At 46.1% G+C, this 14,607-nt stretch overlaps 1 protein-coding gene across 1 annotated transcript; it reads right to left on the bottom strand.

The window, feature by feature from the left end:
- Positions 1-5,323: 5,323 nt before the first annotated feature.
- On the bottom strand, positions 5,324-13,023 carry LOC104402761 (cytochrome c oxidase assembly factor 1 homolog). Its single transcript, XM_010010723.1, has 4 exons — positions 12,930-13,023; positions 9,978-10,129; positions 8,016-8,092; positions 5,324-5,420 (listed from the first exon to the last, which is right to left on the bottom strand). The coding sequence occupies exons 1-4, from the start codon at positions 13,021-13,023 to the stop codon at positions 5,324-5,326; spliced, it is 420 nt and encodes a 139-aa protein (XP_010009025.1).
- Between the last annotated feature and the right edge of the window lie 1,584 nt (positions 13,024-14,607).

Below are 14,607 nucleotides of genomic sequence, written 5' to 3' on the forward strand. Positions count from 1 at the left end.
AGCTGTGTATCTGGGACAGGGTGGAGCAGACGCAAATCAGCATTAATCCAGGTTTAACAAATCATGCTGAAACATGTGCTCCAAAGCATTGAAATTTCATTGTCCCCTCCAAGGCACACTGTGTCCAGAACCATGTTATTTGCCTGATGTGACTTCCTGTGGGGAAACACAGAGCATTGACTAGATGGTGGTTGAGAAAAGTATTTCCTCTTCTGTGGAAAGGCATTTCCTCTTCTAACACTGCTTAATTTCAGTAATTGTTCCTGCTACAAGACAGCTGACAACTCTGTAGCTCTGAAAAAGTATAATATTTTGGTTCCATAAAAATACAACCTGGAAGCTTTATAGAACAGGAAAAGAAAAATAGGTCCATATGGGTAAAATAAAAATCTCTCTTAATGAAGCAAGGGTTAGGATTTGTCAAAGTGAAGCAGAGCATTAGGACCACAACCGTAACTGCAAAATCAGGAGAGGGAAGGGAACTTAACTCCTTGAAGGGATTATCTTTTTTCCTGTAAACACAGAGACCTTAATTGCACTGGGTCTGTGCTTCCCTGTGCACTCAGAATCACAGCTCTGCCAGTGATGCGTTGAAATCAATGTACCACATCTCTTAGTTAATTTGTAATCCCAGTGTACAGACCAAATTACACAGGTGCCTTTTAACTAATCCTTACAGGCAAATCCCCTGAGCTGTTGGGGTATTGCCTTACGGTCTGCCACTTCCCACTCGCACCCTGTGGGATCCAGCTAGGCTGGTGGCTGGACGGAAGCTCTTGTCATGGGCCTTACCAAGCAAATAGAGGCACAGGCTGTCCCTCAGAAGCTACAGAATAAAGGTGCTTGCTTCTAAATCTTCTAGGAAAGTCAGTTAACAGAAACTGTGTTAGATCGGTCAAGAAATTACATGATTCTAGTATTTTTAGATGCTCAGTGCTACATAAAATGAACCAAAGGTGTTTAACCAGGTGTGCTGTGTCTTTCAAAGCAACACTGCGAATGTGACAGGTCTCCATCGCTGCTGCGGTAACAGGACTCCCTGCGCTGTACTGCCTGGAGCTTTGTAGCATGTTTTGCAGACAACATGCAGGAAAATGAGTTTGCTTTGACAAGCAGCTAAGGTGCCTGCAAATGGCAGGGAAAGGACTGGATGTAGAATCAGAATGGATGAGCTGGAAGCTCATCCAGTTCCAACCCCTGCCACGGGCAGGGACACCTTCCACTAGAGCAGGTTGCTCCAAGCCCCTGTGTCCAACTTGGCCTTGAACACTGCCAGGGATAGGGCAGCCACAGCTTCTCTGGGCAACCTGTGCCAGTGTCTCATCACCCTCTAATCTCAGTCTCCTCTCTGTCAGGTTAAAGCCATTACCCCTTGTCCTTTCACTACTTGTCCCTGTAAAAAGGCTCTCTCCAGGTTTCTTGTAGCCCCTTTAGGCACTGGAGCTGCTCTAAGCTCTCCCCTTAAGGAGCCTTCTCTTCTCCAGCTGCCCCAGCCCAGCTCTCTCAGCCTGGCTCCAGAGCAGAGCTGCTCCAGCCCTCGCAGCATCTCTGTGGCCTCCTCTGGACTCACTCCAACAGCTCCATGTCCCTCTTGTGTTGTTGCCCCAGAGCTGCCTCAGGACTGCAGGGGGGGTCTCACCAGAGCACAGCAGAGGGGGAGAATCCCCTCCCTCAACTTGCTGCTCACACTTCTTATGATGCAGCCCAGCACAAGGTTGGTTTCTGGGCTCAAGCGCACACTGAAGCCAGCTCATGAGGAGCTTCTCCTCAACCAACACCCTCAAGTCCTTCTCAGGGCTGCTCTCAATCCATCCAGTCTCTGCTCAGCCTATAGTTGCACTTGGGATTGCCCCGACCCAGCTGTAGGACCTCATTTCTAAATGGGAGGTGAATCTAGATGACTAATGTTCCCTGTGCAATGCAAGGCATCCGCCCAAGCTAGGAAGTGAACTGACAGGCCCACAAGTTGGCAAAAAACATACTACCACCTGGAGAAACATACTCAAATAGGAACGCATCAGTGTGCTTAGCCTTTATAGAGCAAATGCTTTTAAAACATCTGGTTTTACATAGCCCCTATGCTATGGCATGCTAGTCAGGAGCAACTAAAATAGGTGCAAGCATTGTAACAGTCTGCTAAGCAGTATTTGCTGTTCCTCAGTTGTAAATGAAGTTCTTGCCCTGAACAGCCTTGGTAGTTTCCTTGAGGGTGATGACTGCCCGGCAGAAGCTATTAAAATCAAACTAGGGAGTAAGGGACAAACATGCAATGCAGCAAAGGCCGTGAAGGTGATGGTTGTTTCAACCACACCAACTGGAAAAAGGACTATGCAAATTTTCAAGCCAATTTAAAAGAAATTATTTCACATCCTGAAAATGATTAAGACAATTAAAGGATTGCAGCTAATGAGGCTGAGAGACCTAGGGCTGTCAGCCTGGAGAACAGAATGCTCAGGGAGGGGTCTTATCAGTGTGTGTAAATACCTGCAGGGGAAGAGGAAAGAGGAAAGAGCCAGGTTCTTCTCAGTGGTGCCCAGTGGTAGGACAAGAGGCAATGGGTACAGAGGTTGTGGAGTTTCCATCCTTGCTGATCTTCAAAATCTGGCTATGTTCAGTCCCAGGCAATCTGCTCTAGTTGACCCTGATGTAAGTAAAGCAATTGGGCTAGATGATCTCCAGAGATGGAGATGACCTTAACCCTTCTGTAATGGAACTAGATGATCTTAAGGTCCTTTCCAGCCCTAACCATTCTATGATTCTATGAGCAAAGAACGGTTTTCTAAAGGAGTTTTAACTGAGGGGTTTAGGGTCTTTTACCAAAGGATGATTATTTTCTCAATAAAAAATAAAATGATTATCCAGATTGGTGTTGAGTGACATACAACATGATACAATTATAAAGAACTAGTGCTCCAATGACCTAAGGAGGTTAAATACAACCTAATCTGCTCTAATGATCCCCAGAAGAAAAGACTGCCAGGGGAGGAGGTGTGCCCAGGTGTCCTCTTGAAGTTATTTGGGCTCTCAGCAGCTGGTGGTGGTGGTGGTGGTGGTGGTTCTGAGGCCTTTGCTCCCCGCCATTTTCCTGGCATGCTCCAGCTCTCCTGGCTGCTCCTGCAGCACCTGTGTCTTTGAGAGCAGCCACCGTGGGCTGTGGTGTATTTAATGGGAGCCACATGGCCAAGGCAGCTTGGCACTGGCCATGTGAGTTTGCTGTCCTTTTTCTTCCTTCTCTTTTTGAGTATGTGCATCTTAACAGAGCTCAAAGATGGAGAGGAAGTGTCTTCTGAGGCTCTTTGAGGTCAAGAGGTAAGAGATTCTGTGTTTGCTGGCTATTAGGTAGTTGAACAAAAGCAGGGATTTGAATGTGATTTTACTCTCGTTGCATTCTGTTGATGTTCCACCCATTGCTTTCTTCCTTCTCCAGGCTCAAAGATTTAAGAAACATTGGTATGATAAGGTGATACTGCCCCTTCTCACAGCTTTGATGACCCCATGGGTTTGTTAGGATGACTGGGAGTGCTCAAAGTTAATGAGGTGCTCTACTAGGTCTCCAGGGGGAAAGTGAGAGATTGAACTTCTTTGCAAGTTCTGCTTCCCCCAAGCAAGGTAATAGAATCTCTGGTGGTACTGGTTAGAGCCAGGCCAGCCTAGGGACTGAATAGGCTGGGAGTGTTCTCCACAGCCACAACTTCTTTGGAGATGAGTAACAAATCAAAGCTGCAGCCAGGGAAGTGATAGTTGATGAGTGTGAAGTGCTTCATTTGGCTTTTTCTTGATGGATGTGAAGTGGTTGTTTTAGCTTTTCCTTGTCAACTGTTTCATTCCCCACAAAACTTCTTCAGTGACCAAAAGCCACAGTTGACCAAGGTCTGAGACACTGGGTGGCTGGGAGATCTCCACATCTCCCAGATGGTTTCCTTGGTAGGTGAGCTGCAGTAGTGCAAGGCTGATGTTTTTAAGTCACATGGTTTATATTTTGTTTTGTGAAACCAGATAGCAGCAATTTCAGTGTTAAAGCTGATACACAGCGTCTCTCCTTGATTCGCCCTGTCCTTGATGTGTGAGGCATTCATACGGGTTGGATCAGGCCTCACAAGTGCTGTTCATCCTGGCAGCTCTTCATGAATCCCAAACTAAAGTTTACATGTATTGTTTCCTTCTCAAATAGCTTGTCCAAGATACCTTTGCTGTGGTCCTTTAGTATCTCCTTCTTTTTATGTTTGTGTTTGTTCTTCAGACTTTCAAAAGCCATCTTGCCCAGTTTGCTGGGTCTTTGTTGAGCAGGAAGATGCTCGCTGGTCTTCAGTAAGTCTTTGCTTCCTGCTCTCCCTTCTGCATGTAACACTCTTCACTCTTCAAAAACTTTGCATTGCCTGGGCCTTTGGTAGATTTCTGGGGTTCAAATTTGGATGTTGAGATGGAAGGGGAAGGGAATTGAGTGGTGTAAACTCTGGGCTTTCCTTAGCTGTAGCTTGCTTATGTTGCTCCATTACAATAAACTCAAAATAGTCTTTCTTCGGGATATTCTTAATGGCTTGCCTTCATACCTTGAAGTACATGCGGGACAGTTACTTGTGTTTCCTCACTCAGACTGTACCTTAGGCTTTGCAACTGTTTGAATGTGCAGTTTGGGGGTGTGCGGAAATTACGTGAGTTTTGGGGGTTGTTGCAGTTTTTTTGCTTATTCCTCAACTTGCTTCTGATGAAGGGCAATTTTCCACCTGACTGACAGAATAAAGGCACAATCAAAATATCTTGTTGCAGTCAGATTTAACTGTGGCATTGTTTTATCTGTTCTGCACTTCCCGAGTGTTTTCCTCCCTAAGTAAATGTGCTCTCCTGAACTCCTGCTGGGCAATGCTGATTTGAAACAGTCCTTCTCAGTAACCTTCAGCATGTCCTTATCTCAACACATGAGCTTTTTATTATGTTTTCCTTTCCCTGTCCAGCAGTGATAGAGTGGCTTTGGTGGGCACCTGGTGTCCAGCCAGGGTCAACCCACCACACTGTCAGTTTGTTTGTCATATTTCAGACTCATAATACCAGCACACACAAGGCATAACACATGACTTTTTTGGAACAGCAACTCTTTTGCAAGATCTTTATTTTAGGCTCTGATGAACACGAGTAAACCAGCAAAACAAAGAAATTGCAATTAGGACAATGATGAGGTCAATCTTAGAGAGAAAACGGTCTCGAGAGCTCCTACTTAAGTGAAATTGTCACTTGTTACAACTGTGTACATTCACAGGCACAGTGGGATGCAATCGATTGTCTCCTTCAGCTCAGTGGGAGGTGGAGAAGCAGCTGCCTTTGATTTTTAGGCTTCTTGCACACTGATGTGCTCCACCGAGGAGTGGTAAACGGGAATATTCTGCCCATCCCGCAGTTTCAAGGTGACATCCTGAAGGCACCAGCTGACACAAACCAAAAAAGATCTTTAACTTGTTTAAATCACTGTTAATATAGTAATAAAATCAGTGTAGAAACAGCTGGCATGGAGAAACAAATCACTCCATGCATTCGTTGCTTTTAAAGGTTCTCTCAAGTTCTTTAAAACTTGGCTTGTGAGTGCCAGCTTCTGAAAGCTGTTTTCCCTAACAGTGTAGCACAGCCCAGATTTAGAGGTCTGGGATGTGTGTTCCTATTGGATGCAACTTGGATAAAATCCTGCTAGCTATTTTTAGATAGGACATTCCTCCCCCGACCCTGTGCCTTTCTTCCTCTCCATCCTGTGGGTGCATTCCTTGATCCGCTCCTCTCCAGCCTTGGAGCCAGACTGCGTTGCTAAGGAATTATCCTGGCTTGGAGGAGTTTGAACAGTGTGTGATCACTCAGCGTGACTGCTGAAACCCTGACAGAGTATGACAGTGGTTACTCAAAGGAGAAGGAAAACTGTTGTTTGGAGACCGAGTGGGAGCCTTTTCCTTCCTCTAAGCTTTGCTTCAAACCCACTTCTGTGAGACTCCTCGTGCTACTTTGCCAGCTGGGAAGGACTATTATTTTGGGGTACTAAGACAGGATTTTTTTCCAAAGCTCCTGGCGCTCACCCAGCTCTGCTTTTGCTGGAGTTGGTGCTGAGTACATGCAATTGGGTAACGAGGCTGCGCGAGGGTCTGCTCACCAGCCCTCTGCCTCCATCCGACCCGGGACAAGCGACTGCCTCTTGTAACAGGGCTTGAAGGAGTAACTGCTCACTCCCCTTGGCGTGGGCTGGGGTCCCAGCCCTTCCCTCCATTTGCTTCAGGGCAGATAAGTGTCATTTTGCAGGACTGGTGCCTTGGTCACTATTGCCTCAGGGCACCCTCCCAACCCCTGAGTGCTGAGTGAATGCCTTCTCTCCTCTTCCAGAGCCAAACCAGCTCATACACTCCAAATTTCCCTTTTTTCCAGTTGTCCTTTTTTTTTTTTTTTTTTTTTTTAATAACCACCTAAATAAATAAACCCCTATGGGCAGACTGTGCACTTGGAGACAGCAGCATTCAGTGGCTTAGGAGCCTCCACTCCTCTTGCATAGAGCAGAGTGTTCACCTCCTGCTGTCATTTAACTGTGTGTCAGTCTGGCTGCCTTCTCTGTCTCCACTGGAAGTGCCAACATGCATGTCCTGCAGAGCCACACCAGGATGACTCTGTTATTCCTACTGGGGATTTCAGGAGCATCTCTCCATGGACCAGATGGGAACCAGCCATTTTACTCTTAGTTCCTCAGCAAGGAGACCAAGTCCTGCCCAGCTTTGTGTGGAGCTCTGCACATGTAGGCAGAGATGGTTGAGTCTGACAGATGGGTTTTTTTGTTGGTTTTTTTTACTCCCCTCCTCTTAAGCTTGCAGAAATGCATTGAGACCTCACTGTAAAACAACACTCAAAGAGATGTATGTACTTCAGTTACTGCCACAGTTTAATATCTTGTAATCTTCAGTTGTCTTTGCAGTAACCCAGTAATACAGGAGGGAGCTGTTATTTCCCCCCATGTGCGTGAGGAAGGGATAAGGAGGAGTGAGGACATCAGAGCTCAGGCCCCAGGGAAGCATAGGTGTGCAAGAGGGGGCTGGGCACCTCTGAGGGTATCTCTGGTCATGAAGGAGGAGGTCAGGCCTAGCCCTGAGACTCCAAAGTCCCAGCCCAGCACTTCCCTCCCATCATTTTACACCTAACTTCTCATACTTATTCAGAAGAGAAATCCATTAAGTCGTGCTCATCTAATTATGAAAAGAAAACACTACCATATGGCTGGTGGCAGCTGAGTAAAAATGTAGCTTTGGGTTTCTAAATAGAGCTAACAGAAAGGCCTAAAAAATTCCAATATCAAGTATGTGTGAAGAGGTTTGTGTCTAATAAATTAAATTTCCTCTTTTGCAATAGAAGATGGACTTTGAGTTCATGTAGTAATTATTTGCTCAGTTCTAGAAATCAGTTTACTCTTGACAAAAGGGGTTTTCAGGCTTTAGTGCTACAAAAATGTAGAGTTACTACTATGTGATGTGGAATCAGAATATCCTTCTACTATAATGTATCTAACACATGCTTTTTTACTATAAGGACAGTATTTATCAGATAGCTTGGGAAAAAAAAACAAACCAAAAGCATCCTGCATGACTTTTAGTTCACCTTGATAGGCTCTGATATAATGGGTGATTCCCTTATTGCAATACATAATACAAGACTGGAGGTAGGATTGCTCTTCAATGGCCTCTGCGCCTCCTTGGGGACAATACATTACCTTGGCTCACGGTATTTGTATGTACACTGAGCTACAGTTTGCAGAACACATTTCACACAAATGAATGGCTTGTGTTGTTCTTCTATTTGTATTCATGGGGATGATTTCAGCGTAATTCTCAACTAATTTACATTTTTTGCTGTAATGACAGTAATAACCTTTCACAAGACCTTCAGACATGAATTTCTGCTTCCTTTGTGTATATGAGCTCAGCAACACAAATGACTAAAGCAAATATCCTGCTCCACTCTTCTCCTACCACTTCTCTCGTGGCACCTCCCCCAGTACGCACCATTGGCGGGAATGGTCCATCTCTGAGTTAATGTAGAGGTACCCTGCTGATTTTGTTCCAGATACTGGTAACTTTATCTGCAAATGTAAAAGTACGTCAAAGATTCAGTGGAGCATGTTATGAAATGGACATTTACTCCTTCTACAGTCAAAGATGCAACACCTTTTTAACTTTAACTCTAGTGGTTTTACTGTATTTCAGAGTTTCACTGTGTTTTCTAATGGCTAACATGTGCGTGGCTATGCAAGTATGTCTGTTCTGCCATGCGTTAATCTCTCTCTGCTGAAAGAATGTACTGTGTTACAGCTGCAACCCCCAGGGAAAACCACTTGCTCTCTGAAATATTTATGAGCAAACACCTTTCCTTACCAGAGTGCATGGTGATCCAGAGGTGACCTGCACTGTTAGAGCTTCTCATAACCACAACAAGCCTGTAGGTTGAGATCCTTTACAGATCAGCCCCTTCACGTGCATCAAGGCAATCGGAAGCTCAATGATTTTTCTCAGTGTCACAAATTATACCACTCTCTTGTTTAACACAAAGTTAGATGCTGTAGCATTGACCACAGCTAATTGCACTGGTCTCATGTTTGAATAAAAGAAATGTTTCAGGTGTAGTGTTTGCTGGTGGTATTGCAATCACAAAGGGAAAATGCCAGGGGTTCTCCAGGAGGCCTGGGAGCTGGGGATGTTGTGGAGTCAGTAAGTTGATCTAAGATACAATCATTAATGATGATTAACTAGTTTATTTCACAAGAATATGAGTGCTCAGGAGCATGAAAAAGCAAAGAAAGTTGGTGGTTCATGTCTTGGGTGAGGTCGGCAGAAGGCAAGGTTTGACCTCACTCTGAGTCACCCAAGCGACCAGCATTCTTTAACAGTGACATAGGAGAACATCAGCAGGACAGGTTCTTTTCTTTTCAATCAGCGTAAGAGGTTGTGGGTTTTGCACATTTATGGGTTTGAAATGTTTCCTGATAGAATCTTGAATACCTGGGAAACTGGGAAATGTTTTGACTCAGGTATCATGTGGGTGAAGCCTGGCTGGAGTGAGATGGAAAGTGGAATTTTATGTAAGTTGGTTTCAAGGTTGATTGTTCTTGCCCTGATAGCCCCTCTTCTTCACTGTACCATCTGCCCCATTCCTTAATGCCCTTGCTTGGTCTCCAGGACTCAAAGCTACTCACCAGGAGGAACAAAATGAATCAAATGTGACAAGATCCCCCAGTGAGGAGGGGATCACTAGGGACGTTTTGCGTCACCAGCAAAACTAGGGAAGGGCAGCCAGTCCTGGATTAAGGGGTAAAAGCACTGATGGGAAAGACCTTTTCAGGCAGCAGCCCAGAGTGGAAGTGGACCTGTGTTTGTGAGGTTTGCCTCGGCTCAGCCCTCGGCTGATGCAAGGCAGCCTTGTGCAATACTTAGAACCCAGCACGGCATTCTCCAGTCACTATGTAACCCAAGTGCTCAGCCCTGGCAGCTGTCTACTGTGGCACAGGCTTACAGTGCTTTTAAAAACCACCTCGTTTGTGCTGTACCACAGCATAGCTCAGAGGCAGCTATAAATCCGTTCTGAACAAAGCTTTAAAAAATAGTATGGGATGTATCCAGGAGGGAGAGGGAGGCAGCTGCTATTTTAAAGCTGGTCTGATATGTTTCTGAAAATGATTTTGTGGGTTACAGTAGCAGGAGAGGGATCAACCGACTTGGGAGGTCACTTGGCATTCTGTGATGTGCCCATAGAGCGTGATGTAAAGGTGCTGCTTGTGCTGTACCTAGTCCCTCACATTAGAGTGTAGTTCATGCTCTAGAAACCTGTTCTTCTTCCAAATCAACTCGCATCCCATCCTACTGCCTCCCAGTGCTCCCAAATGACTCGTGACCTGCTGCAAATCCCCCAGCGGATCTCTTGTCACCCAATGCGTTGGGAAGCCACCCTGTGACACCACCTCCCAGTGTTACCTGTGCTCTTTCTGTGTCCACACGGTTACTCCCATCTGTCAGTCGGATGTTGTGAACTTTGAGAGGGGGGGCACCCAGGGCTTCCAGGGCATCAGGATTGCTGTTCAGTTGCTCTAAAGCCTGCTGGTAGTACTGGGTCCTGGCAAAGCCTTCTAGGTGAGAGAAGCAGGTTAGTGAGGAGACTGTTCACTTAAAATCCAAAAATAAGTAAAAATGAATTAAAAAAAGACATTTCCTCCAGACTACCCCACCCTTCCTGGAAAACAGTCCAGAACTATTAATTAAGAGGAATTTGGCTAAGGGAGGAAATACACCCTTACATCAGAGGAGCAGTGCTGAACTATAATGGTATTCAGCTCATTTAAGTGAAGAGGGCTCTGAATATAGCCTGTTCTGTACTGATACACAGTTCAGCTTGTGGCTGTGTCTCCCTGCTTTTCATACATTTCTATGTCATCTAAAAGGAACAAAAAAAGGGGGGTAAAAAAAAGGCAGAAGGATGAATGAATAGCTGAAAATGTTCTGAAGGTAATTAAAGTTTTCTTTTTAAAGGAGGTACAGAAAATACTTTAAGAATGGAGAATGTTTTGTAGACATTGGTGTGAGACTGGAACAGCTGCTAACACTGTGAAACTCTTGCTGTGGTCTTGATAACAGCTTTTCAAGTGGCAGCCAGGAAGCTGCAACTCTACTGATGGATGTGTTAAAAGAGAGGCACAAAGAAGCACCATTAGAGTTAATGGTCAAGCAGCAACAATAGCAAAGTAGGCTGGATGCTGCAGTGTTGGCATATGGAGGACAACTGTGGTAAATTGCTATTTATCAATGTCTGGTTGCTATGTATAGCTGGGAAATGCTGTGCAGTGATCACCAATGGATAATGCAGAGCTGTGAGGCTGGAAACTTGCCCACCCTCCTTACGGAGGCAGATTTCTAGATGCACTTTGTACCAGCCTAACTTCACTCTCTTGACATGAAGAAGTGCAGAGTTAAGCTAAATGTACCAAAATCCTACTCAGGCATCTTTGCCTTCCAAAGAGTTTAAAACAAAGTGTATGGCTTGTTTCCTGCTCTCTTGCTTGTATTACTTTTGGAGCATGAGGCAGAAGGATGCTGCCCCCTCTCCCTAATTAGAGGCATCCCCTGTGAGCAGGCAGCATCCAGTAGGCATAGGAACAGCTTTGCTAGGCTGGAGCCTGCACTGGTCCTCCTTGGTCCCCTGGGCCATCCTAAGGAGCTCCAGGTAAAGGGGTTGCAGCACAGCAGCCATTTAGTGCCTATGGATCGTGGCAAGCAGCCACCCAGACGATGCTGGAAGTGTGTTGCATTCATCCTGCAGGTTGGAGGGGTTTGAGTTTCCTGGTGCTCCTTCTCAGCTGTTTCTTGTTAGTACTGGACATGAAATGCCTGACTAATGTGTTTGTCCATGTGTGTTTCAGTAGGAGAGCTGAAATGATGTTGGGGTTGGCCTGGGAGACTGCTCCCACAAGGAGGGTGTGGAGGTGAAGACAGTGAGTAGCAATAGGATTACCTGAGCGCTTGCTTTCACAGACATCACGCACATACAAGTTTCCCTTCAACACGAAGGGAGGAGAGGGAAGGCCCCCTCTTCCCCTGCTCCCACCACAATGGAAGCCACTTGCTCCTCACAGGTTCCAGTATGGGCCAGTTCTGTGCAATTGGGTAGAAGCAACTGGATAGCCACGGGGGTGTGTCAACAGAAGGGCCCCATGTGCTCCTTTGTCTGATAGAGGCTACAGAGGGGCACACTTTGCACCAGAAACTGTCCTTTCAACAGCCTGGTTGGTTTGTATCAGACAGCTACTCAGTGGCCACTGACACCACAATAGAGCAAGACATAGCTGTCATTTTGCACCACTTGATTGCACAGCTAAGTGATGCAGGGAATAAGCCTTTGACTTCTGTATAGCACAGGGTGACTTTTCCCTCACCAGATAACAATGCTGAAGCTGAAAATTAAAAAATGCTAATGTCCTTGTTAAAGCCAGATTTGGTATTTTAAGCGTAAGAGGATCATATATCTGTCATGTACTCCAGAGCTGGAGGGCATGAGCTGCCTAAAATTAAAGCCTGCTTTCCAGCCTTGTCTGATTTGCTATTAATATGTGTAAAATGAAGGGGAGGTTTCAGAGCTTATCTGAGGGCTTGAGGAACAGGCTTGGCTACACTTTCCTGGCAGCATCCTCTGATATAGGGGTAGGTGAAAAGCGGTATCATTTGATAGCTCCAGCAAGGGAGAGGCATAGGGCTGAGAGGCCTGTAGCACCCCCTGAGAGAGGCAAAGCCTGTTTCTGGTCTGATGCTACATATCTAGAAAAAAATTTAGATAAAATAAACATCTGCCACTTGGACTAATAACTTGAATTCATAGTCTAAGACACATAGCAACTAGAGCTGTCTATATACAGCAACATCATCTGTCTAGCTTCTCTTTCCTTGTCTTAATCTTCTTGATGCTGAGCACTCTTATCTGCTCTCCATTCAGGAGAAACTAATGGTGTCTTAGCACTTCACAGGCATGTTGTGTTTAGGGCCAGCACCACAGAGATTTACAGATAAAACCACTAGACATTAATAGCTTCTCACAGATGGTCCTCTCTTCCTGTCTAGTTGTAAAATCTCAGTAAGAAATGAAACCTGCATTACTGCCTAAGCATCTATTTTGCCCTCGCCCTCAGAAACGAGACTTTCTCCTGACCATGACAGCCTCCTCCCTATGCAATAGCTCTGGAAATCTGTGCAACAACACTTGGGAGAGCAGCAGCCCTGAAGCTGAACAAAGCGGAGCCCACAGAGGCAGAACCCGCTCAGCCATACTTCCCTTAACTTCATCTGCTTTTCACGTCTTGCATGCTGCTATTTTCCCTGCTACACAAAAGCAAATGAAAGGGGCAGAAGAGAAATAAGGTTGCTAACAGCAGCAAGGCTTACTTTGCATAAGACTATACATCACGATGCATCCCCCGCCGCTGAACAGTCCCATGAAAACAGCCATTTGCTGCAGTTTTCTTAGAGAAGCTGGCATTTTTCTTCCCTGAAAGGAAGACATTTGTTGTAAAAGAAGAAAGCTAAAGGGTTATCCCTCCCCCTTCCTCCTCTTTCCTAAAAGCCCTTTCCAACCAGGCCTGAATGAAAGCACAGTGCATCGGACTCTTCCTCACTGGGGCCCCACCGCGTGCCCAGAAGGAAGGGTGGTGAGAACAGAGCGAAGCGGGGACCCAGCTGGGTTGAATGTGTTTATTCAACTTCTTTTAGTGATGCCACCACTTTGCTAATTGCCGAGAAGAAAATGACCTCCCTGGTGTGGCCAGGGGCCAGCACCACATTGTCACAGGGGCTCCGGGTGCCTGCGCGCTCGCTCGCACACTGCGAGCATTCAGGCTCCGGGGAATGGATTTCTCTCTTGAGTAAACTCCTCTCAAGTAAACACGCTCGCGGCAGGGCTGGATTTGGCCTGGCGTGGTGAGGGACAGAGCCAAGCCAGCACTGTGCCAGCAAAGATAATGGAGCCAGGGTGTGTGTATTCTGTTGTGCTGTTTTTATTCCCAAGCCATGGGTAAACAGGAAGGATTTTGCAAGCTATTTCTCTTCCTTCCTGACATCCCCTCCACCCCCCAGACCAAGCTTGCTCTTTTAATGAGTCACAATTTTGGCATTTGAATGCATGACCCAGCAGAATAAGAAACACCTCTGAGAAAGTCAACCTACTAAAGGTTTCCGTGGTTTGAGTGAGAAGGCTCAGGGGAGACCTTATAACAGTCTTTCAATACCTGAAGGGCCTACAGGAAATGTGGAGATGGACTGTTTCCAAGGGCCTGTAGGGACAGGACAAGGGGGAATGGTTTTAACCTGACAGAGGGGAAATTGGGATGAGAGATTAGGAAGAAATTCTCCCCTGTGAGGGTGCTGAGGCGCTGGCACAGGGTGCCCAGAGAAGCTGTGGCTGCCCCATCCCTGGCAGTGTTCAAGGCCAGGTTGGACACAGGGGCTTGGAGCAACCTGCTCTAGTGGAAGGTGTCCCTGCCCGTGGTAGGGGGTTGGAACTGGATGAGCTTTAAGGTCCCTTCCAACCCAAACCATCCTATGAAGGACACTGTGTGGCCTGAAGATCCTGAGCTAATGGTCCTGCCCACAACAGGTTAGTAAGACTTGAGCTCAGTTGTCAGGGGAAGAGTATCATGTTGCTTTAGGCTGTGGCAGGATGGGACTTGACCAAGCATCAGAGTATTGACTTAATGCTGTTGCTTGTCTTGCAGCTGGGATGGAAGGGAGGAATTAAAAGTTTAAAAAATAAATAAAGGGAAGAAGGAAAAACTAGCAAAAGGCTGCCCTTTTTGATGTAGGCACGCAGCCAGCTGAACACTTGCGGAAGCTGTGTTTCTAATCCCAAAGACTTCATGCCTCAATGCCATGATGGTGTGACTTAAGTGTTGCACTCAGTGAGAGCTGGTTAATAAACCAAGGCCCAAACCAGTTACAGAAATGTGACTTGGGCAAAGCTGTTTGAGTCCTGTTGTGAAAACTCCTTCTAGCATCCCTCAGGTATGTGTTAGTCAGATACTGCTCAGCTGACAACCACAGTTTAGAGAGGGTGGGGAGGCAAATGTCA

This window comes from Nestor notabilis, unplaced genomic scaffold, assembly GCF_000696875.1.
Source record: "Nestor notabilis isolate BGI_N333 unplaced genomic scaffold, ASM69687v1 scaffold7683, whole genome shotgun sequence".
Taxonomy (NCBI): Eukaryota; Metazoa; Chordata; class Aves; order Psittaciformes; family Psittacidae; genus Nestor; species Nestor notabilis.

Excerpts from the sequence above, each read along its gene's own strand:
- LOC104402761 (XM_010010723.1), bottom strand. The coding sequence starts at position 13,023 with ATGCCAGCTTCTCTAAGAAAACTGCAGCAAATGGCTGTTTTCATGGGA. Across the intron at positions 8,093-9,977 it reads TGGACACAGAAAGAGCACAG|ATAAAGTTACCAGTATCTGG; the intron begins GTAACACTGGGA and ends TTACATTTGCAG. Across the intron at positions 5,421-8,015 it reads ATGGACCATTCCCGCCAATG|CTGGTGCCTTCAGGATGTCA; the intron begins GTGCGTACTGGG and ends GGTTTGTGTCAG.